The sequence below is a fragment of the Coptis chinensis genome, chromosome 3, assembly GCF_015680905.1.
Source record: "Coptis chinensis isolate HL-2020 chromosome 3, ASM1568090v1, whole genome shotgun sequence".
NCBI lineage: Eukaryota > Viridiplantae > Streptophyta > Magnoliopsida > Ranunculales > Ranunculaceae > Coptis > Coptis chinensis.
This window is the reverse complement of record NC_141458.1, coordinates 94,752,650-94,777,170: the sequence shown is the minus strand read 5'-3', so window position 1 is coordinate 94,777,170 and position 24,521 is coordinate 94,752,650. Positions and strand designations below refer to the sequence as shown.

At 38.0% G+C, this 24,521-nt stretch overlaps 2 protein-coding genes across 2 annotated transcripts; both read left to right on the top strand.

The window, feature by feature from the left end:
• The first annotated feature begins 497 nt into the window (after positions 1-497).
• Positions 498-1,741, top strand: LOC147511799 (uncharacterized). Its single transcript, XM_086598565.1, has 3 exons — positions 498-1,181; positions 1,265-1,514; positions 1,605-1,741. Exons 1-3 carry the CDS (start codon positions 498-500, stop codon positions 1,739-1,741), a joined length of 1,071 nt encoding a protein of 356 aa, XP_086454691.1.
• Positions 1,742-3,240: 1,499 nt separating this feature from the next.
• LOC147511798 (uncharacterized) lies at positions 3,241-4,590 on the top strand. The gene is made up of 3 exons (XM_086598564.1): positions 3,241-3,391; positions 3,500-3,558; positions 3,844-4,590. The coding sequence occupies exons 1-3, from the start codon at positions 3,241-3,243 to the stop codon at positions 4,588-4,590; spliced, it is 957 nt and encodes a 318-aa protein (XP_086454690.1).
• The last annotated feature ends 19,931 nt before the right edge of the window (positions 4,591-24,521 follow it).

The following is a 24,521-nucleotide window of genomic DNA, read 5'->3' as shown; positions in this document are numbered from 1 at the left end:
CAGAGACAGAATAGAACAAGAAGAACAAGAACTCCCAATAGTTGTTTTTAGGGAGTCAATGGTACAAATGTTAACAGAGATAGAACTGTATGTTGAAACCTCGTTGGAGCTTACTGAACATGGGGATCCACTTGGACACTATAATGTGGAGCACAATGAGTACAACAATCTTGATGAGGAGATTAGAACTAGAAATTTGTCGGGAGAAGAAGTCTCTGAGGAAGAAACAATTCACTTTCAGGATAGAATTGTCTCACCAGGTCGTGAGGAAAAGAGTCCATATGTTTCTAAGGAGATTGAAAAGAATAAAACCCCGGTAACAAACAGTCAAAATAAAGAGAAGCAGAATCAGAACAGCAAGAATAAAAGTGGAAAAAGAACAGGGGTAGGCCAAAAGATTCCAAGAACAAACATCATTATTAATGACGATAAGCCTTATAAGTATATGGAATGTAAGGGGTACTAATGGAGTGAGAAGAGCAGAAGAAATAAACAAGATGAGATTGGATAAGAAAATTAGCATTTTTGGTTTACTTGAAACAAAAGTCAGACTTCACAAGTTTGATCACATTAGGAGAATCTGTTGCCCTCAATGGAGTTATGTGGAGAACTACAATAGAAGTCCAGCTGGTAGAATATGGATTGGTTGGGATCCCTTTCAGATTAGTGTACAAAAGTTGAGAGGAACAGATCAGTTTATACACTGTAAAGTTAAGTATCTTCCCTCTAATGAAGAGTACTTACTCACAGTGGTGTATGCTAGTAATAAGTTATCTGAAAGACAAGTACTTTGGAAGGATATAATGGCTATTCAGAATACGGTGTTGCTACCATGGTGTGTTGTCGGGGATTTTAATAATATTTTGGAAGCCAAGGAGAGGAGTGGTGGGGAACCTATGCACCCAAAGGAAGCTGTAGATTTCAGATTATGTCTTCAAAATTTAGGGTTATCTGATTTGGCTTTTAATGGATTTTACTATACATGGTCCAATAAGTCAATCGGAAGAAATAGGATAATGACAAAGATAGATAGATGTCTAGTTAACAATCTTTGGCACATTCGATATCCTTTCACGTCTGTTGAATTCTTGCCACATGGGGTCTCGGACCACTCTCCACTTCTTTTAAGCTGGCATGACTTCAAAAGGAAACCTTCACCTTTCAGATTTTGTAATTTTTGGGTATATCAGGAAGACTTTCAAAGTATGTTAAAGGAAGTGTGGGAAACCTCGGTTTACAACAATCCAATGTATGTGTTATACAGAAACTCAAGATGCTAAAAGACAAAGTGAGACCTTGGGCTAAAAGAAACTTCACCAACCTTTATGGACAGATGGAGGATACCAAAAATAAATTGCATGATATGCAAACCATGTTGCAAACTCAAGCTCATGATCCTTTTCTTGGTGAGAAAGAAAGAGTAGCACTCCAAATTTATGCTGATTTGGCGAAGGCAGTGGCCATTGATAGGGAGCAGAAATACAAGGATGAATGGATGAAGGATGGTGACAAGTGTACAACTTTCTTTTTTAATTCGATTAGAGAAAAGAGAGCAAGAAAGGGAGTTTGGTCCTTATCTGATACATAGAAAGTTACAGTCACAGGTCAGGATGGAATTGCTCAAGTCATAGTTGATTATTATAAGCAATTGATGGGAACAGAGGCAGAACCTATCAAAGAGGAAGAGTGTTTCTGGAATTTGCAAGTACAGAATGTGGTACCAGGAACTGTTTATGATTAGTTAGAGGCTGAAGTGACTGACTCAGAAATAAAGAAGGCCCTTTTTGATATGCAGGACAATAAGACCCCGGGTCCAGACGGTTTCAATCCTTTCTTCTTCAAAGCTTGTTGGGAGACAGTAGGAACCGATTTCATCAAAGCCATCCAAAATGTGTTCAGAACAAACAAACTACCAAGAGGAGTGAATGCTACTTTCTTATGTCTTATCCCCAAGGTAAGTAACCCCTCTAAAGTAGAAGATTTCAGACCGATAGCTCTCTGCAATACCACATACAAATGCATCACAAAAATTCTTACAAATAGACTAAAATCCATCCTCTCTGACCTTATTCACCCTACCCAGTCTGCCTTCATTGTGGAGAGATCTATACAAGATAACATTCTTTTATCTCATGAACTTTTGAGAGGTTACGATAGAACACATGGGCCTCCAAGGTGTTCAATCAAACTTGACATAAGGAAAATATGATATGGTCAGCTGGAATTCTATTTTACACATGCTTAATAGGTTTCAATTTCCGCCAAAGATCAAAGAGTGGATAAAGCTGTGTATTTCAACACCTTCATATTTTGTTTTGGTAAATGGGACTCCAGAGGGTTTCTTTGCAGGAGGAAGAGGGTTACGACAGGGAGATCCAATCTCGCCATATTTGTTTGTGTTGGTCATGGAAATTATGAGTTGTGTTATTGAAGAAAAGATCCAGAACAAAAGTATAAAGTACCATTCACGATGCAAGAAATCAAAAGTTTCCCACCTTGCTTTCGCGGATGATGTCCTTATCCTTTGCAAAGGAGAAGTTGAATCAGTGCAAAATCTCAAAGTGTGCCTCCAAGAGTTTGGCCAAGCATCAAGCCTTCAGATAAACTCTCACAAAACCACTATTATGACTGGATCATTGAGCATTCAAGAGTCTAAGGATCTCGCAGAATCTTTGGGAGTAGAGTTGGTGTCTCCACCTGTCAGATATCTCGGTTTGCCTCTTTTCTCAGCAAGACTTTGTATCCGGGAATGTCAACCTCTTATAGATAGAGTCACTGCCAGAATTGCTGACTGGAAGTCAAAACTTCTATCTCACTCAGGAAGATTGTAGTTAATCATTTCTGTCCTCAGTTCGATAGACATTTATTGGTCTCGGTCTTTCACTCTCCCTGTGACAGTGGTGGAAAAAATAGAGAAAATATGTGCCAATTTCTTGTGGAGTGGAACTGCGCATCAAAGGTGTTTACATCAAGCTAGTATCTCGACTATTTGTAAAACTAAGGAGGAAGGTGGTCTTGGGATTATGAACATGAGACTATGGAACAAAGGTGCGAGTTGTGGTCTAGTCTTCAAAGTGGCTGCAAAGGAGCAAAGTCCTTGGGTTGAATGGATATGGAAAAATCAAATTCGAAATCAATTTTTTTGGACAATGCAAATTCCGAGAGATTGTGCTTGGTCTTGGAGAGGAATTCTGAATAGTAGAAAAGAGGCAAAGGGACTAATCACGTACAACATAGCAAATGGAGAAGGAACTCTTATCTGGCATGATCTTTGGTGTTCTCGAAGCCCACTTATTCAAGACAGTCAAGCTGACTGCAAGCCTTCAAATACCAGCAGATTTAAAGGTCAGTTACCTTATCACAAATGGGATGTGGAATGAAAAGGTGGATGGTATATAGGATACTTCCTTGAAGGACTGTATAAGAAGTGTAGTTATCAATGCACATCTAGATGCAGATAGAATCATATGGAAGCCTCATCCAACTGGCAATTTTACAGCTAATAGTGCATATCAGGCTCTAAGAATAGTAGGAAACAAAGTAAGATGGCAGCGTCTGGTATGTGGAAAGATGATGCAGCCACGACACTCCTTTACAGTGTGGCAGTTGTTTTCTAACAACCTATTTACCCAGGATCGACTAGTAAATAAGAAGGTACTTACCCACTCATCTTGTTGCCTTTGTGATCATAGCTGAGAATTCTCAAACCACCTTTTCTTTGAGTGTGAGTATTCAAAAGAAATTATAAATGGTATCAAAGCACTGTTAGGTATCACAACTGACACAAGAACTTCAAACCGAGAGTGGCCTTCTCTGTTGCGAATTTGTAAAGGAAGTTCACAGGTGGTTGAAGTCTTCAAAGTATATATCTGTGCAATAGTCAATGCCATATGGAAAGAGCGAAATTCTAGGAGGTTTCAAAATAATTCTTGGCCTGCTTCAGTGGTGTTGAATAGAATCAAAAGGGAAATGAAGAATTATATTCAGGTACATCTAAGTTCTATGATTGATTCTCCTGAAGCTAGACTTCTATGTCAATCCATTAGAATTCAGGTCCAATACAAGACAAAGGCAACTGTGTGGTATGTGTGGGATCCTCCACAAGAGGATAGAGTGAAGCTTAACACTGATGGGGCTTTAACAGATTTGGGTGCTGGGCATGCAGGGGTTACCAGAGATAGTAGAGGAAGAGTAATTGATGCGTTTTCAGGATCGGGTGGAGAACAAACAGTAATCTTCCAAGAACTTAAGGCTATTGAAATTGGGCTCAGTAGATGTCTTAAGTTGGGTCAAAGAAGGGTAGAAGTTGCATCAGATTCATTACTTGCTATTCAAATCCTTAACAAGATTGCGGCCCTGCCTTGGAGTTGCCTGAATATGGTGGTGCATATAGAGAATCTATTATTAGATTTTCTATTTTTTTCTTTTTCCCATGTATATAGAGAATGTAATAGACCGGTAGACCTCCTTGCAGGTCAAAATGTTGGCTTCCTTCCTTCTTTGTTAATTGTTGGTCCTCCTCTAACAAAGGAACTACATATAATGATAGAGGAGGATGCAGTTGGAACACCTTTTGTACGTTTAACTTGAGTAATATAGGTGGTTGTCTGCCTAACCCTAGCTTAACTCTTTAAATAAAAAGATGTTTTCAAGCCAAGAGTCACATAGTTTAGGCATCACACAAATAAAATTAAGATATAAAATATTTAAAATTACCTGCCATAACTTTGCCAAAGTGTTCTTCTTCTTTGAGGTCCTTCATAATATGTTCCACTTTTATATTAAACACTCTAACTATAACTTCGGGACAGTATTCGGATTTTAGACCTTCAATTTCATTGCAAGTTTAATTTCATTCCACTTTGGATTACAAGTGAATGTGATCGATGAATAGATCTGGAGGTCCCGTCCATTTACATATAGCAATGGCATCCTGATAATTATGCACCATGTACCGTGGCCCACCAGTAAATGAAGAAGGCAAAACTAAACGCTTTCCGACTAATCTTGCATCTGTGTTTTCAGCGTGCATTTAGTCAACTATATTCTTATATAGTTCTGCTCTGATTGTGGATTGGTTGTTTCGGAACCAATCAAGTCTTTCTTCTTCTACATATGTGTATATATCGACCAGAAATTGCAGTTTTACTTGACCATCTCTAACTAAAGTCTGGCCCTCATTTTCTCTATGTTGAAGTCTGAAGGCATAATATTCTCACATGCTAACTGTGTGGCGGTGATTTTCTGATATTTCTTTTCTCCTCGATACAAAATATCGAATGTGTAGCCGTCCTCACCGTATGGAAATAAAATAGGATATTGCATTGCCATAAAGCTAGGATAATGTTCAATAATTCATTTGAGGCCTTCTTCTTGGAATTCAACAACTATATCTCGATGATGAAATTCAACTCCATTTCCAAGCATCAGTGCTGCTACTTCAATAGATGTAGGCAAGTTGTACTGTCTTGCATTTTTTGAGCGTGTGCCGATAAGTCTAATGTGTATAGGTATGTAGTCCTCTTCATTGAACCTATCTCGTGCCATTTGAAAGGCTTTTGCAATTTCATTTCCCGCATTCAGCATTGTTATCAATCCTTCAACTATACTACCATCTAATGCTTGTTCGAGTGCTTGATTGGGCAGAGCACTTAACCTATTGGACACCTCATTCTCTGTGTCATATATATAAAGTTGCACAAACTTTGGTTTATCTCCTGTTGGAAGTAATGATCCAATTTTATGGTAATTTTGTCCATGAATTCTGAAGACATATGGACCACCACCATTGTTAATTATGTAGGAACCGTTATGGTTGCATCGAATGATTTACTACAAATCGTGAAACCATGCGTAGTGGAATAAAGGTTCTCACTATTTTGTTTAGATTCTTATCTTAAATCACCTGTGATTTCTCTGAGAATCCAAGCTCTACAAATCAGCAACCTCTTGATATTCTGTTGTATTCCTATCCTTAGAATGGACGTTGTACTTGTGTGGGTAACGATCTTTGAGCCCCTTCTTTCTCTCTTGGCCTCTCTCACTCTCTTAGTTTAGAACCGAATTTAGGAACTAACTTTTCTTGAGCAAAACCTGAGTATTTCGACTAGAGAAAGAGGGGTTTCTTTATATAGGCTACAACAGGGACCATGAGGAGAAATTAAGGTTAGGTCTCCTGACGGGCTTGGGCTTCCCATGTTCACCCAGAACATACGGCCCAAGTCCATCAACAAATGGCTTATTCCACTAAAGGCCATTGCTGCACTACTGCCCTAATTCCAAATTACATTTATGGGCTCCATATTATATGCTTGTTGATCTCCCGTGTTTAAGATATCGAATGCCCGTTGATTAAGTCAATTTACTGACAACTACATTAATTAACTTCTTATGTCCTTGAGTAGTACTACTCAACCACATTGTCATGTTAGATTAAATCCACCTGCAGGGTTTACATGACAATCCTTATGAGCTCCTCAAGGGGACATCATCAACCCGACTTCTTGCGGGTCACAGATTCCTTCTATAATCAACATCGCACCTTACATACAATGTCATTACCCAATCCATCGAGTTTGTTGATTCACAAATGAATCTCACTCATTGATGATTTAAAGTAATGTACAATGCACGTAAGTGCCCGTTATTATATCCGAATTAAGAGGACAAACATCCATAATAACAGAGGTGTTTGTTCTCTTATATAGTCAGTATAAAGAGAAACAACCTCACTTGGTCCTGTTCAATACACACAAAGTGTACTAGTGTAATCCTGTAGTCAAGATAGACTAATACCAGATTATACTACAATCATACCAATGGTTTGTCTAAATCCATCTAGGTTGTGAACGTTTACTTATACTTTATAAGGTAATGATGATATGATCTTCTGTGTGTCACCACACACCATATCATCTACAACATAAAGTATTAGACACATGCATATAACTAATAACATATATAATATGCATAACATTTGCCCATATGATTCTCATTAAAAATATAAAGAATTAGAGTTAATACAAAAATAATGCTTTTAGTATATATACCCTATCAAATTGCATAGTCTATTTTTCCACCCATTGATGTGAAACCAAAGATCAAATTATATGATCTTATGTTTTCAATAAAATGAGTGCTTTTTGGTCCCCTTGATTCAAGCAGATCCTTTAAGAATTGTAGAGGATTCTTCAATAGTGGAAGTTGTATCTTTTCCACTTGACAACAAATGGAGAATGTAGGAAGCTGTCCCTTTTGTTTCTTGTTGTTCCTTTCTTCATTCTAGAGTATAGCTCCACATAAAGAACAAACTTTGTTGGGTTCACCAAAGTCCCATAGTTCTATATAAAGAAAAAAAAGATAAGAAAAAGGATATAAGTTATTAATCGAAATATTCAACGTGTTTAATTTAATATATACTTACCAATATTGCGAGTACTTTTGCGAAGTGGAATGCTGTCAATGAAATCAAAATCTGACAAATCAAAATTTGTTGAATTGTTGTTGATGTTCTGAAAAGCAACATCAGTAGTGATGCTTCTTTGCCTATTCACGGTTTCTTCTCTGTGCACAAACTGAACTCTTCGAATATTTGAAATTCTAGTAGCACGCGAATCATTTATAACCAACTCTCTTTATGGGAGAGGATTGCATCTTAGCCTTGATTTACGAATCTGTTTATTTTTCTCCATGGCCAAAGAGATTTCTTATAATAAATATTAAAAAAAAGGCAGAATTATAATTGTAAGGGGCACTTAATATAGAGTAGTTAGATTGAACACACACAGAAGAAGTACTCAGATATATAGAGTAGTTAGATTGAACACACAAAAAAAAATTTAAATCATGCACTCACAAAAAAATCTAATATAAAGAAAAGAAGTACTCAGTTATATAATTACAAGCACACACAAAAGAATTATGAATTAAATCATGTAATTTAAAATTTTAACATTACATGTAAAGAAACAACGACAGAAGTGAATCCAGTAGGCAAACTCTAATATAAGGTTCTGTTAATAATAGGAAACAAAGTTTTGTTAGCAAATAAAGTTTTGTTCAGAAATAGAAAAACAAACAAACTGAATGCGGTTTCGGGTATGTTAATGAGACGCTGTGGGATTCTGGTGGTGGTAGTACTTCTACTGATTGCCAAAGGTGGAATAATGACCAAGAGACATTGTGCTATAATTGCGATTCTTGCAAGGCAGGTGTTTTGGCAAGCCTCAAGAAGAGCTGGAGGAAGAGTTGGAAGAAGGAATAGAAATTGGAAGGAAGAATAAGGAGAAAAAGTTTTACACCAACAATCCAAGCTATGAAGGAAGCGGGGGTATCTTCTCTATGGACCTCCGAGAACAGGTAAATCTACAATGATAGCTGCCATAACAAACTTCTTGGAGTATGATATCTATGACATTGAATTAACTTTCGTTAGAGGGAACAGTGTTTTTTAAAGTAATTGCTTAGCTATTTAGACTGATTGCCGTTCCTAAAAATAGTTTATGGTGTCTCATTTCATTTACAGTAACTAATTAAAAATAATGACATTACTAAATATTTGATCGAGGCACAGATACTTGTATTGTGAAGCCATTAGCAAACCAGTGGTCTAAGCTTAAATCTAACTCACGAAAAAATGAAGGCAGTGTAGTGACATGAAGAAGGAAATTGGACAAAGTACACTGCTAAATGATTGGAGAGGAAGGAGGTGGAACACAGGTTAGAAGGCCATTTGGGCTGCAGTAAAAGCTTTTACTTTTGGCAGCCTGCCCTGGCAAATGAATATGAGGTGGAAACACCGAATAGTTTTGGCATCACATATACGAAAAGCAAACTTTGCAGCTGAATTATAGTCAAGTATGGAGCCAATTTTCCTCATAATGTGGTTGAAGTGTATAAAGGGGCCACCCATGGCTGTATAAATGGAACCCTGTGACCACCTATGCTAGACTTTGAGAGTACCTGAACTCTAAATCTCTGATATCCAATTTACTGGTGCAAAGACACCTGATAATACGGTCATAGGGATAACAAAATCTTGAAATTTGTTTTTCTATTTTTTTCATCATTACCACATTCATTATTTGCCTGGAAAAGAGATTATAAGGAAAAACACATCACACTTTCAGCTATGCCGAGTGCAGCTGTGCTGGAGTATCAAAATAGTTGTGGGTGTATGAAGGCGAAGGCTATTCTTGGTAAAAAAGCAAGAAAACCCTCAGGTAATGCTGGTGCATCCTCAAGATTACTTTTGTTGTTTTATTGGTACTGTAGGATTTATCAAATAGACTCTAGGAAGCTCTTAAATAGATGTTCTGTCAGCCATTCTTACTTTGGCATTGTGTCAATCTGCGTGGTTGGTCCTAACCTGTCAATCCAATCCTGCTTAGTCTCAATACCAACACAAATATGTGGACCTGTCTGGAAGCGCTCAGGGCTACCGAAACACGTGGAGGCAATATCAGGAGGAAGAGATAGAGACTTGAGTTTAGACTGGAAGTCTAAGACGCAGGCAGAGGCAGATGGAAGATCAGGAAGTTGAAAGAGGGAGGTTTCTTTCAAGTGTTGTGCAAGACCGATGCCGAAGAGGCTGAGAAGAGCATGGCTTGCAGCAAATCTGGTTTGCTGTGTTAGAGTTAGAGGGTGATTTTCTAAGATAATTCGGACATACTGAGGTATTCCATGGGATTGTATGGATATAGTTTAGATCAATAGGACATGAAAACATGTTAGTTGACAAAACTGAAGCAACTAAGGAGAGAAAGGTTATAGTTAGCAGCATCATTGGAGTACTCATATCTCTCTATATCTATGTTTTATTGGTTTTGTATCTAAGGGGCAGAGAGACATGGGTCATATGCTGTTGCAAGAGCTGACAGATAAGATAATAGAATAGTTTCAACTGTTCTGCTTTTCCAATCTCAAATGGCCAAAAGCAACAGACAACTACTGCGATTATTCAACTCCCAAGCCCAGAATGTTTTAGTAATTATACCCCAATATGGCCAGAACTGGGATTGAAGTTTATAGTTTATACGCAATGTTGCATAGTAACTTTGAACCAAAAATAAACTTATTTGTCTGCTAATACAGTTATAATACCTATTGCTCCAATATAATGTCAAGTTATTTAAAAATTTGGGTATAACTTCAACCTAGAGAAAGCATGCAGAACCTGATATGCATTCAGGCTATTGTGCTGAATGAATCTGACATGTCATTGGCATAGACATCTCTACACTATATGATAGCTAGGTCTATCGGAAGCCTCCTCATATAGTGTAGAGATAAGTCCCCAAACTCTAGACTAGGTGTATGTTTCCACATAACTATAACAACTTTTCCTCTTCCGTGACACCGGACCATATAAGGCTTTGGACGTTTCAGGAAGAATTTCTTTGGGGTCTTTCTTTTCTCACCGACCAACAATTTCGCGTACTCGATTCTTTTCTTTCCTATACCAGCATATTTTTCTTTTCTAATGAACTAGCACTAATACTGTCCTGTCATTTCATGCTTCCTTTACTTGTATGTTGTAAGAAGTTAGCAATCCTGAGGAATAATCTCTGTATACAATGAGTTTTGATTCTTGCATGTTTTTTTCACCTGGTAGATGCATCCAGAGAACTCCGTTCTGGTGTTTCAAGAAGGCCTTCTTATAACTGCAATAAAGATGGACCTATATTCTTGGGCAATGCAGGACTTGATGAATTTGGTTCCACTAGTCTTACTTGTTAAGAGCCTCAGCCCGACACGAGCAAAATGCACTTTGAAGTGGCAGTTGAAATCGTCTTTTTCACAAGCTTATGAAGTCTGACACAAAAGAAGAGGAAGTAGAAGACCTTGAGAAAAAGGCTTTGTTTATGTTTGCAAGAAGTATGATTCACATTTGCTTTACAGCTCCAACGCCATTGCCTCCCAATTCTAGGCTCTTGCGCCTGGCTGTTGTCCAGGTTCTGAATAGGCATTGTTTCCTAATCCTCATTCTACTTCTGTTGGTAAATACAAGGTGTTTGGAATCTTGGATCGCTCCCTATTCCACACTCTTACTCACTGTCCGTACTGGTGATGGAAAAACTCCCACCCAACTTAACCTTGTAAGTTATTGGGAAAGTGTTGGGACAAGAATTTAAAGTAGCTTCGCAACTTGTTTTGTTTGAAAGGATCTCTTTTGTTTGACAATAGAGAATGATGACACCGACAACACTACATCGCCTACTCGTAAGCCATGCTACTCCATAAACATCTTTAATGTCGAGGCTCGTGAACTAGGCAGGAAACAAGTTCCACTCCACCTGGTGAAACTGTCTAAGTCGTTCGTGTGTAGACCTTGTGTCAACCCCCACCCCTTATACTAGGGGTGTTTTTTTTTTTTTTCTGAAAACCCAATTTTTCCGAATTCCGATCCGATATTTTTCCAAATTTGGCAATGATATTTGTGTTCCGATATCCAATTTTTCCGAAAAATAATTGGATTGGAATTGGATATGTTTTCAAAATCCAATCCAATCTAATTTCCGATTAATTTTGAATTTTTAACATATCCGGTCTACTTCATATAGTTATTAAATTACGTATAGTTTACAAACCAAATAAAAATCCTAGAGAAATAGAACATTGTCTCTCTCACAACTTCAAGAAATCAATATTTTCATTCTAGTACATGTCTCAATTCATTCCATATTCCTATTTACTGAATTAATGTATAAACATGCATGAAGAAAAAGTTTGCCAAATGAACGAGTTAAAAGGTCTAAGTTGTTATTTAGAATTAATACATTTCAAAATAATTGCTAAATGAATGTATTAACTGGATAAAAAAAAATAGTTATTCTAAGAGAATCTGATTATATAATTCAAATTTCCGATTTACTTCCATATTTTATATTTTACGGATTATAAAATTTCTAAAAATTTATGATTTTCCTGAACTTTCAAAATTCCGAAAAAAAATTGTCATCCGGAAAATAATTGGATCGGATTTGGAAAGTACATTGGGTCATCCGGAAAAAATTGGAAATTTTTTCGAAAGCCCTTTATCTGATCCGATCCAATCTGAAGTCACCCCTACCTTATACAGACGCCTGGACCAGTTCTCATTGCATTCGCTTCCAATCCTTGCAAAACCACCCTCCTGTAGCCAGTTTCTTGGCCAACTACACCTGCCTTGTCCCAATGAGAGGCGTTGACTCACCTAACTCATCCAATGTCATCAAAGTTGTCATACACCTGGATGATCCCTGTTGTTTTATGACCTAAACACCCATGAGCTGAGGCAAATTGGGCGTCGAAGCAAGGACCGAAAGCTTACTCGACCCCATTTCTTCCATTCCAACACCCTTGTCGCTCTGCGTTGATTACTGATAAGAGCCCAAAACTATAGTTTTAACCTCTTAACAATATTACTTTTACACCAATTATGTGATTAATAAGTAAGAGTTAGTATTGTTATCGTGTTCTTATGTATTTCAGGCATTGGAGTCGAATATATGCAGAAATGCGTCCCTTTTGCGAGATAAAGAAGCAAAGGTTGGCTGCTAAGAATTTCTATGATTAAAGGCCAAGATTCAAGGAGAAAAAACTTTTTTAAAGCCCGGTCAAATCTAAAAAGTCAAAGTCAACGCGGGCAGAAATAGCGCACAAAAGTTAACTGAACTTTCGAAGATCGTATCTTTGGACTCAGATCTCGAATTGGGCCTACCTTATGTCAAAACGGCCGACTCAGAAAGAGCTTTCTAATGGTCCAAGACTTAACCCAATCAGAAGAGCAGTAGTGGACAAAAAGGTTGTTGAAGTAAAATCCGGCTGAAAACCCCGTTGCGGACTGAAGTAATGAGGTTTTGGGCTCGATTTTCCGGCCCAAAATATGGCTCCTCAGCCCATGCACGAATTTGTAGATCTTGTCTCCTCCATATCAAGAGACAAAAGTTTAGCTCTTAAGTTACTTAGTTTTTACTTAGTTTAGATCCAATAGTTAGTTAAATCTAGTTAATTAGCATCAAATTAGTATTTAGAACAAGATTTAGCTTTTAGAATCAATCATTAGTTTGTATTTCAAGTTTTAGTTTAGATTTAATTTGTAGCCTTCATTAGAACCTTTCAATAAAAGTTTAGTTAATTCAATTCAATTCAAGTTATTTTAATCAAGTTTAGTTTAATTTAATTATGTCTTATTATTATTGTTTATTATTAATGAACTCAATGAAACTAGGCTAAAAACTCCATTAGAGGAGTTTTATGAAGTCTATGTGAGGGTTATGATTGTTTTTCTTTAGTTTTCTTATTGTCTTATGTGCTTCAAGTTCAAGTTCTATAGTTGTCTAGAGATAGAGATTATAGAAGTTGAACTAGAGAAAGGAAACTCTACAAAGAGATTTGTGGAGGAGAATTTCTCTTATGTTAATCATATCTTAGTACAGATATTGCTAGGATTGGTTAGGGATCAATAATAAATTGTGGCTTCTATTGTTTTACTTTGTGTAGATTAATAAAGGTTAAGATTAAAATATGAGAAACTAGTTAGAATAATCATAGCTTCACATAGATGGATTAATCCTTCCTCTATATTTTTCCAATTCATTAAATTCACCTTTTAATTGCTTAGTTAAATTAGTTAAATTTATAATTAGTTTTAGTTTAAATAAATCACAACACTACTCTCATTGTTCTCACCATTGTTTCCTTGTGTTTGATTAATTGAATTCGTTTAAGTTTAGATAGATTAAGAGTGGAACGATTCCGTACTCTATATATTGAATGAATATATATGTGAGAGTAGAAAATAAATAATTGATACCGTAAGAATTAAGTTAGAATAATCTAATTAAGTTTTTACGGGTCATCAATTATTGTTGGGCATGTTCTGTTCTATTTTTATCTGCTGTGCTGTATTTGGGGTAATGAACCCATCGAATACTATACAAAGTCATCTCTATGGTTAGGCATCAGATGGGCTATGCAAGAAGTTACAACATGGTCTCAGTGGCTTATAGAAGATGGGAACAAAGTGGACTTATGGAGAGACGTTTGGGTTGGTGAACAGTCAGTCCAAAAGGGATTACACCTTACTACAGTTCAGTTAAATAATTGCAGGGCAAAACTCATCTCTATTATTCATAAAGGTGCATGGAACATACCTCCTCAATTCTTGATGCTGCTGCAACAAATGGGAGTGGACACAGAGCAACTACCTGTCATAAACCAAGGTCACGAAGATTACAGTGTCTGGAAGGAAGATCTTAAGGGAAAGTTTTCAGTCGCTTCAGCCTTTGAGATCACCCGGGAAAACATACGAAAGTGGATTGGCAACAAGAAGTTTGGAATGAATATTTACATCCTCGGTCTACAGGTACTTCTTGGAAATTTTGTCGGAAGTGTGCAACAACAGATGATGCCATGCAACATAGAGGCTTTCATATGGCTTTCAAGTGCTATTTGGGTTGTCATTCTGAAGAAAATCTACAACACATTATATGTGACTGCAGTTATGCAAAGGATATATGGGAGTGGTTGTCATGGCATTTTGGCTTCAGACATAACTTCAGAATTAGTGGTATTGCTGCCCCACCTTTTCTTTTGCCTGCCTTTTTGGGTTCACAACAATATTTTTCCCCAAAAAGCAAGCTATGGTTTGGGATACCCCAACTAGGTTTATTTCAAATTAATATTTATAGCATATTTACTTAGCAGTGGTGCACAATCACGTGTATATAGTAGCAGACAAAAAATTGGAACCATGTTGCTTATTTGTGATGTGTGACCAGGTAACTATACAAGCCATGGATGAAAAACTTGGCAGGATGGTGACCCGTGTGGGACATATTGCTACGTGCTGTCATGCACTCACGACATCATTATGGTGTAAGTATTCAGCTTTCTCTAAAGCAAGGAAATTACTGTATATTAGAGTAATGTCTTGGGATTTGAATGCAAACACTGGTCTAGAGCTGGAAGATGGCGGTGGGCGTGGCACGTAAGGTATATCTCTTTCTCTTGTGCTCCTTAATTACAAGTATTACGAAAAAAGCTTTAAGAGTCCAGAGTCCAGAGTCCAGACTTGAGACTTGCATTTAAAGAAAAGGGGTGCTTTTTATGTGCCTTCTTATGGCGTTTGGGATGTTGAATGCCTTTTATAGTGAACAAGACTGATTCATGGAGGAAACCTTTTCCAACATGAAACTAAACTTATCGAGGAAGTGTTGTTAATGAAAAGCATGAATCTATTTATTATATTGTATGTTATGCAGTTTAGTTGCATTGTCACTGTTGTTCAGTATTTAGCAGTTCTTAAAAGGGAAAAAATTTGAGATATACTATTTTCTTGCAGGATCCCACTGGGAGAAAAGGCTTTTAATGAATGAGATTATGATGGTTTCAGTGGATACAAGATCAGTCTTTTAAAAAATGACTAGCTTTGTTGGAGGATAGTGGATGGCACAAGGCAAAATATAGCATCACAGACCATCTGGATTGGGGTCGCAACCAAGGGACGGAATTTGTGACAAACCCTTGCAATCTCTAGAAGGGGGCATACCACTGTAACACAACACAATTGTCAGGCTGTACATATATATAACAGGGAAGCAGGAGGGTATTTCCCTATTGTAAGTTATAGCGGTGACCTCCCTCAGTTGGCTCGCTACTTTCCACATGCTAACAAAGGTGTGTAAGTTTATATTTGTTCTTAATTTATAAATACACAATGCTCATTTTTACTTTTCGTTATCATTCATAGCTGTCTTCATGTGACTTGTTTATTATATGGTAGAATTTTGGTACAAGTTGTTACCAATGCCCCTGACTACTTACAGATTGAACTGTGTATTTAGTTTCCAAATCATGTAATGGTATCAGTGGGCTTACCAAAGATTATACTTTTCGTTGAAATGTTTAGGATAGTCTCACATGGGAGATTTAAAACCTTGCATTATAGTAAAAGTTATCCCGGGGCCAGCACACTCATCGAGAATTGGTTTTGAGTTGGATGCTTTGAAACCTAAAATTAAATCACATCAGAGCAGGCTATAGTTTTTGGCCCAAAAGGCATGTTCACTCCACGCCACCCGAAGTATGTGAGTCACATGTTGGGCTCAAGTAACGCTAAAGTACCAAACTGCGTGGTGAGATGTTTAGGACAGTCTCACTTGTGATATTCAAAGCCTTGCAGTATAATTTATTATGGAGCTGCTATTCTCATGGCCAATTGGTTTTGGCATTGGAATGTTGGATGCTCCAAAACCTATTACTTTGGATTATCATTGAATATTAGTAATTGCGAATTGGTTTTGGCAGTCTTCTTTGGGTGGATTATTGCACGTATTTTGTAGCTTATTCTGATGGTTCATGTATAGACGCAAGCAGTGCACAAGTACCTAACAGAATGTTAGGCGAAATACAAGGGAGTGCTCAAGGTAAGATATGCCTCTTGGAAGTTAAATCAGCCATCAAAGTATTGCTATTGGGTATTGGTTAATACATTTTTCTACTTGGCAGGTGCGTGTCATCCTCTTTAGTTCGGACAGGGTTTGTTCAGGGTTCAATGACTTGAGGGAATATTTGTTACCAGCATCGATGTGTAAACAATTCATTAGAGGTATTCTTACTTGTATTTCTACTAATCAAGTGATACTATACACATATTAAGCTTAATCTGTGTTTGCGTGGATAAAGAAAAATGGGGGGAAACATGAATGAATCATTAAAGTCAGCAATAATCATGGAAGTTGTTGGATGATATGGTTTTCACTAAAGAAACCTTCTTTATATAAACTTTCTCAGTTATTCCAATTCTGAAGAGATTCCTAATTTTCCATCTAGGCTGCAGTTGATGGGATGTGCAGAGTATGTCCTAAATCTGGTGGCCCCATTCAATTCGGTTGGGTGTATTTACTGAGAAGTGTTGTTGAGAAGGGTTGGGTGGTGTATTTATTACGTGCTTTGTTAAAGTCTTCTAAGCAGTCTATCTTGGTTAATGGAGGGCCCGTTGGGTACATCTCAGTGTTTCGAGGTTTGAGACACAGGGATCCACTGTCCCCTTTGTTGTTTGCTCTTGCTGAAGATTTATTGAGTCGAGGATTAAACAAGAATCTCAGCCTCTTGCAACTATTAAAGGGGTTCACAATCCAACTCATTTGTTGTATGTGGATGATGTATTTATTTTCTCGGAAGGGGACAACTTGAATGTAGAATGCATAGCTGAACTTCTGGAGATTTATCAGTTGTCTTCTAGGCAAGTTATCAACAAGACTAAGAGTAGAATCTTAGTTGGGGGCATGAGCTTGAACAGGAGTATGGTTTTGCAGCGAATTTTGGATGGGAGCGTTGCCAGAAAAATATCTAGGAGTACCCCTGATTCAGGGGAGAGTTACTAGAATCGCAGTATGTCCTCTCATTGAAGATTAAGAAAAGAATTACTGCATGGAAAGGCAGGTTTCTTTTGTTTCAAGGTAGATGTGTACTTGTCAAGGTTGTGTTGTCTAGTATCCCAGTTCACAATATGGGAATATACAGATGGACGGCTGGTACTATTAAAGAAGCTGAGAGCATTTTAAGAAAATGGTTACTGTAGCTTGGGATAAGTGTTGTAAACCCTATGAAGAAGGAGGTCTTGGCATTAGAAGGCTCAAAGAAGTAAATATGGCTTTAGTTATGAAGTTGGCGTGGCATATTTGACCAAAGAGGATGACTTTTCTAAATTTATGAGGACTAAATTCTTTACCAGGGATGGCGAGATTATTCCTACTATACCAAGTCTTCTATTTGGTCAGGTGTCAAATCTGCTTTAGTGGAAGTGCAAGAAATAACTCAATGGGTCATTGGTGATGGGAGTGGTGTGGACTTATGGAGGGACAACTGGGATACTTCACAGTCAATTAAACAAGCTTTACAATTTCACAACTCAGTTCTCCAAGGCTGCAGAACAAGATTGAGTAAAGTAATCATCAATGGGGAATGGAGAGTCCCAACTCAATTGAAAGAACTGCTGCAGATTTCCGGTGTGGATCGACTACCTAGATGTAATCAGTGAGAAGGATTATAGGGTTTGGTTACCAGATCAGAAAGGGCAATTTAGTGTGAAATCGAAAATTTTAAAGAAAAAAGAATCCAAGCAAAATAAGGTGTGGTGGTACAAGTTAGTGTGGAATTAATATATTCATCCCAAACCAGCTGGAATAGCATGGAAACTTTGCAGTGACTGTGCTGCTACAGAGAAAGGAATGCAAAGGAGGGGCATCAAGTTGGTGTCTAAGTGTTACATGGGGTGTCCCTGTGAAGAGTCACTACAACATCTACTTTGGGATTGTGTTTGTGCAAGGAAAGTGTGGGATCGGGTGGCTGAATGCCTTGGGTTCAGTAACAATTTCTACAATCTCAAAGAGGTAGTTAAGATGTGTGATGGGCATATCACTATTATCAAGCATTTGTGGGTAGCGGCTATACTGTCAGGCATGGTGTCAATTTGGAAATTCAAAAACAAGATTGTAATGGACAACAAGACACCTGAGTCAAATTTCTGCAAGAAGGAGATCAAGAAATAAGTGAAGAGCACTTTTTGGCTATCAAAAGGTGCTATGTACAATACAGCAGCTGATGTTACCACTTTGAAGTTGTGGGGACTACCAGAAAGGCATGGCAAGGCACTACAAATTAAGGGGGTGTTTGTGGGATCCACCTGACCCTGGAATCATTAAAATCAATGGGAAACCCAGGTAGTGCAGGTTATGGGTCTGTCTTTAGAAATCACTTATGCGAAATACTACAAGTTACTGCTGGCAGGTACCTTGGCATAAGTACTAGTTACATGGCAGAATGCACAGCTATTTTGGAGGGCATTGAGCAGGCAATTCAGAAAGGGTGGAAGAGCCCTATGGGCTGAGTCCGATTTTTGTGGCTGAAGTAACAACTTTCAGATCATCTCAATTCCCTTGGAATGTGAAGCCGAGATGGGAAAAGTGCATGAAGGAGCTGGACTACTATCTCATTTCAAGCACATGGAGAGAAGGCAACTTCTCTGCTGCACTGCTGCTCAAGCAGCGAAGCATGCTACTTCACTTCTTTCTGAGAATTTAGTATTATATGTTGGTATGTCCCCATGGAATACCAAATGGGAGGCACTAATTTTAGGTCTGTGTGAAATTAGGAGGCCCTCATGGCAGCCTAATAATTATCCCTCAGTAGCTATTTTCTATCATTAATATATTTTGCTCATTCAAAAAAAAAATAAAAAAAAAAAATTGTGTGTGTGTGTGTGGGGGGACTTTCATAATGGAAGTCCCATTAGATAGAAAATCGGAAAGAAGGATGTTAAAAAAAAAAGGTTTTTAAATGTGAGTGAACAAAGAGGTTCAATGTGTGTGCTGTGTTGGAGAGAAGGTGAGACAGAAATGCACTTGCTTTATGAGTGCTCTTTTTCTAAATGGGTATGGAAGCAGCTCCTACAAGAGGCAGGATACACTAGACATCAAGCTCTGACATGGCATGAGGAAATTCAATGGTGTATTAAAACTGGAACTGGTAAGGGGTGCAGCAAGGATGCATTCAGACTGATGTTCAATAACTTCATGTATTGGATATGTAAGGAGAGAAACACTAGAATATTTGATAAGAAAACATGCCTGCTGGCTCCACAAATGGTTAGCTTAATTCTGGGTGATGTCAGAACAAAGCTATGTGCTCTAGAATACAAGATGGAACTGGGAATGGAAAGATAGAGACTAGTAGAATTGTGGAGAATTGATATACATATCCAGCAACCAATTCAAGTGTGGTGTACATGGGAGAAGCCTATGCCAGATTACTTTACACTTAACACAGATGGTACACTACAGGGCACAAATGGCGGATGGGCAGCAGCAATTAGGAATCACTTGGGAGAAGTTATTGCAACTGCAAAGGGTAAGTCTGACTTTAGATCTATTGATTGCATTGAACTACATGGATTAGAACAAGGGATCAAGTTAGCCACTAGGAAGAATATCAAGAAACTACATGCACAAACTGACTCCACAAATGTTGTATCTCACATGAAGAACACATGTATCCTTGGCAGGTCATACACATTATGAAGAGCATCAGAAGATCACTGACTCAGTTTGAAGCATTTGATGTTAAGCACATATACAGAGAAGCTAATAAATTGGCTGACAGGCTCGCTGCAAATGTTCCTAGTACCACTTACGTGGAAATCACTCCTAGTTCTTTCTGGAAGGACATTAGGAAAGTTGTTTATGATGATGCCAACGGCAAACAATACTTGAGAATGTAACGAGCTTTTCTTTTTAATGAAAAGGGGTAAGGGACCTCTCCAAAAACCCTGCTTGCTGACAAAAAAAAAGGTTCTCCAAAAACCCTGCTTGGCCAAAAAAAAAAAGGTTCAAGGCCCGCAAGGAAAAGTGCCTTCAATCTATCTGCGTTCTCCTTTTCAGTTCATCATCTCTCTCTCTCTGTCATGTAAATATGAATCTCTTCATTGAAATGTTTCTTGTCCATTCTATTTCTCTCCAAATAGTGACTCTTTATCGAGTTATTGTATGGGAATGCTGATGCATGTGAAGTAGGGGTAGACTAGCTGTTGCAGCCTGAAATTATTGATGGTGCAGCTTGCACCCCCAATACCGAGTGGGCAATTTTAAATCTCCATATTTATACAATTTAGAAGCACCTCCCTCAATGAAATTAGAGCACACTCCCTCTTTATTAAAAATTTAAAAGAACCTCCCTTAAGCCACTAAAACTATACAATATCCTCTTATTTTAAAATTTTTGAAAAAACCTTCTTGAAATTATTACATTTTTATAAATTTCTTAAATTACAACTATCTTTACTATATAGAAAAATATGGGGTCAAGTGAATAGTGATTCTACGTCACGCCCAGGAGTAAAATTGTCATTTTGCAACTTTTTTTTTCTTCAGATCCCTATGCTTTATGTAAACTACAGAACAATCCCTATTCATTATGATAATTATGGGACAGTCCCTATACTTTACAATAACTACATAACAGTCCCTACACTTTGTCAAAATTAAATATTAGTCCTTCCATTTTATCTAAATTACAAAAAAGTCCATATGTTTTTTAAAAAAAAATTCAGATCCCTATGCTTTATGTAAACTACATACCAATCCCTATTTATTATGATAATTACGGGACAGTCCCTATACTTTACTCTAACTACATAACAATCTTTACACTTTGTCTAAATTAAATATTAGTCATTATATTTTATCAAGATTACAAAAAAGTCCATATGCTTTTCTACCCAATGTAAATTATGAAAATGTCCTATACTGAAAATTATAAAATTGCCCCTATGTGTGTGTGTGTTTTTTTTTTACACAATATGTTTTGGTGCGATATTGCCACTGGGCTTTATACGTATTATATATCTCATTTTTCTCTCTCATAATCTAAGCGAATAACTACTAATATTTCGGTTTTTAAGAAAATCAATACATGTACCTTATCGTAATTAACCCAGATCAAATTATCTAACTCTAGCTCCAAATTCACTGATCTTAGAGGATATAAGATGAAACTGAAAAACAAAAAATAGATGATACATTATGAAATTAAAGAATAGTTTAGAAAAAGATGATGAAATTGAAGGAGGTAGAGGAAAAATGAATATTATCATTCATCATAAACTTCGTCTTTATCATCACCATTGATCAATTTCACCTTAACATCTACCATTGTTGTTCCAGGCCACCTTAACAGCCGCCATTGTTATTGTGAGGGAGTGATATTCTCATTCAAGAATACCAAGCACGTGTCCATCATAACGGAAATACCACACTGACCTCATGCCCTTGTCCTCCGAGTTGGCTTCAGAGCGACTCACATGCATCAGCTCGCGCATCCGATCTACTAGATCGCTCTAGAGTGTCTCAGCTCGCACATCCTCACGCAGAATGTTCCATCTAATGACATCATCCATCTTCTAGATGTAATCATTACAAAGCCATTCTTACGCAATCCATTACCACAAGATACGAACCACTGTAACCACTCCCCATCATTACAGAATTCCTACCAACACCAGTTAGACACTCCTTCTCAATCTTAACCATACATCTATGATTGTCAGTACACGCGTTATGTGGATCCTCATGATCAACAACTATAAATACCCCCAGTATGAACTACGCCAGACCTGATTCAACTCTCCCCCCAGAAGTGAGAGTTTGATACATAGGCAGTTCGCTCAGAAACGAACTCGGTCTTTCCTATCTCCAAACCCATTCTCCTCCTAATCACATTTGTAAGGTAGAACTAAACTACACCTTTACATTGGCGCCGTCTGTGGTCTCGATTTCTTGAGAAACCACTTCACAAATCACAAATCAATAAGAAAACTCCTAAAGCCCACGAAGCATGGCAAGCCTCGAAGCTCAAATCCAGAGCTTAGCAAGTCAGCATAGACATCGGGCAGACAAAGGAATAGCTTCACTCAAAAACCCAAAGACTAGTAATCAAAACATGGGGACAGTGTTAGAAGCGATTGGTTGTGAGATAACATAGGATGTTGTTTTGATCTGGTGCTCCTTTTCTTACCTAAAATAGAGAAAAATTGAACTTTCGTAGGTTTCTTATCTAGTCTTGCTGGTTTTGCTTTCTACTAATAGTAAAATCCTCCATTGCTAAATAGTGGTAGTTTATTAGTGGAAGATTATAGATTTCAGCCTCTGTAAGGTAAAATCCTCCGCTACTTATAGTGTGAGTTCGCAGAGGAACAATATTATGCTGTTTCTTCTTTCTCCTTGGACAACTTAAGTTACGCCTATTCTCATGGCTTCCACGAGCAGTGCCAATGGGCAAGTTGTTCCTCGTAACACGCCCTGGAGGTCCCTGTTTGGTCGGTCTGGGTCGTCAGAATCCACAGTAGCCTTTAAGTCTTTCTCTCCTATCTATGTTGATGGAGTGGCTGAGTTTCCGTCGGATTTACTGGAACAAGGTATTAAGGTATTAAGGTATTATGGATAAAAGATTGTCATTTCTGATGGTAAAGGAAGTGTTGTAGAGAAAGTGGAAATTGAAAGGGTCCTTTGATATCACCACAGATAAAGAGCTTTTCTATATGAGTTTTACGAGCTCAGAAGATCGCCAAATGATCTTGGATGAAGGTCCTATCTTTATTGCGGGTAGAGTGTTTGTAGTAAAGCCATGGACAGTGGAGGTTGATAATTACAACAACAAGGTGGCCTCCATACCTCTATGGGTAAAGCTGATGGATGTTCCGAAAGAAATGTGGACTTTTGATGGACTTTCGTACCTCGCAAGCTTAGTGGTTGGCACACCTATGTTTATGGATGATGCTACAGCTAAAAGGAAAAGACTATCATTTGCTAGATTTTGTATTGAGTTCCCAGTGAACTATGACTATAAGGAAGTAATAACAGTGAAAGCGGGGAACCGAGAAGTTGTTATACCTCTGGAATATCCATGGAAACCGGAGTCTTGCACAAACTATAACAAATTTGGGCACTCAGCAAACCAATGCTCTGGTAGACCAACTAGGGTATGGAGACAAAGGGCAGTTCCGCGAAATGGTGGAGAAACTATAAGAGCCGCCAGAACAAGAGAGATACTCACAGCCAAGAGGGTATTGTAATCGAAACTGACCAAGAGATCCAATACGAAGGAGCAGGGTCACCAACAGTTGCTGTGGCGGTTTCGGATACAAGCAGCATTGAGGAAAATGGGCAACACGCTGCTATGGCAGAAGCTGTAGTGGATCTTCAGGCTGTTGGACCAATGTTAGCGGTAGGTTTGGCGGACCTAAATGCAGGTGTAAATGTGGTTGTTAGTAGACAAAATGATGGTGCTATCTATCAAAACCTTAGAGGCGCGTCTCCACAGGGTGAAACAAGGCATGATAACCAATTGATGGTTGTAGGAGTTTCTGATTGCAATGATAATGCTGATGTTTTACAAGAGGTAGAGCATAGTTGCGAGATGGTGAGGGTACAGAGTGGGGAGGATGATAGGCCGCTGCAACACTTGCTACCAGATAACACTCTTGCACAACAGTTTCTCAGTGAAGGGGGTAAGTTTGAATGCCTTGCAGCAGGAGAAGACCTTGAGGATGACATTTCTGATGCAGAACCGAAACTTTTTGGTGATAGGACTCCTCCACCTGTACCAGTTACACTGTCAGTACAGACTCGAAGTCAAAAGAAGAATAGAAACCAGAATCAACACCAAGCACAGGCAGTTTCCAGTAATAGAGGAAAAGAGAGAGGCCGAGGGCATGGAAAGAGAAAAGCTCATTGATTCTCCTCATGATAAGAGTGTGTAGCTGGAATGTGCGAGGGTTAAATGACCACACAAAAGCTAGACATCTTAATTTGTTTAGTAGAAAAAAGAATATTAGTTGTATGGGTATTTTGGAAACAAAGGTGAAAAGAGAGAAATTCCTAGTTATATCTGGAATAGTTTGTCCTTCTTGGGAAAGTATGCATAACTATGCAAGCGATGATAGTGGTAGAGTTTGGATTATATGGAATCCGGATATTATGGAG

What these genes read in the sequence shown, in the direction of transcription:
- LOC147511799 (XM_086598565.1), top strand. Translation starts at nt 498, where the DNA reads ATGAGATTGGATAAGAAAATTAGCATTTTTGGTTTACTTGAAACAAAA. An exon ending in TCAGATTTTGTAATTTTTGG is followed by an intron (nt 1,182 to 1,264) that starts GTATATCAGGAA and finishes TGTGTTATACAG; the next exon opens with AAACTCAAGATGCTAAAAGA. An exon ending in GATGAAGGATGGTGACAAGT is followed by an intron (nt 1,515 to 1,604) that starts GTACAACTTTCT and finishes TTACAGTCACAG; the next exon opens with GTCAGGATGGAATTGCTCAA.
- LOC147511798 (XM_086598564.1), top strand. Translation starts at nt 3,241, where the DNA reads ATGGAGAAGGAACTCTTATCTGGCATGATCTTTGGTGTTCTCGAAGCC. An exon ending in GTGGAATGAAAAGGTGGATG is followed by an intron (nt 3,392 to 3,499) that starts GTATATAGGATA and finishes GCAATTTTACAG; the next exon opens with CTAATAGTGCATATCAGGCT. An exon ending in AAGTAAGATGGCAGCGTCTG is followed by an intron (nt 3,559 to 3,843) that starts GTATGTGGAAAG and finishes GGAAGTTCACAG; the next exon opens with GTGGTTGAAGTCTTCAAAGT.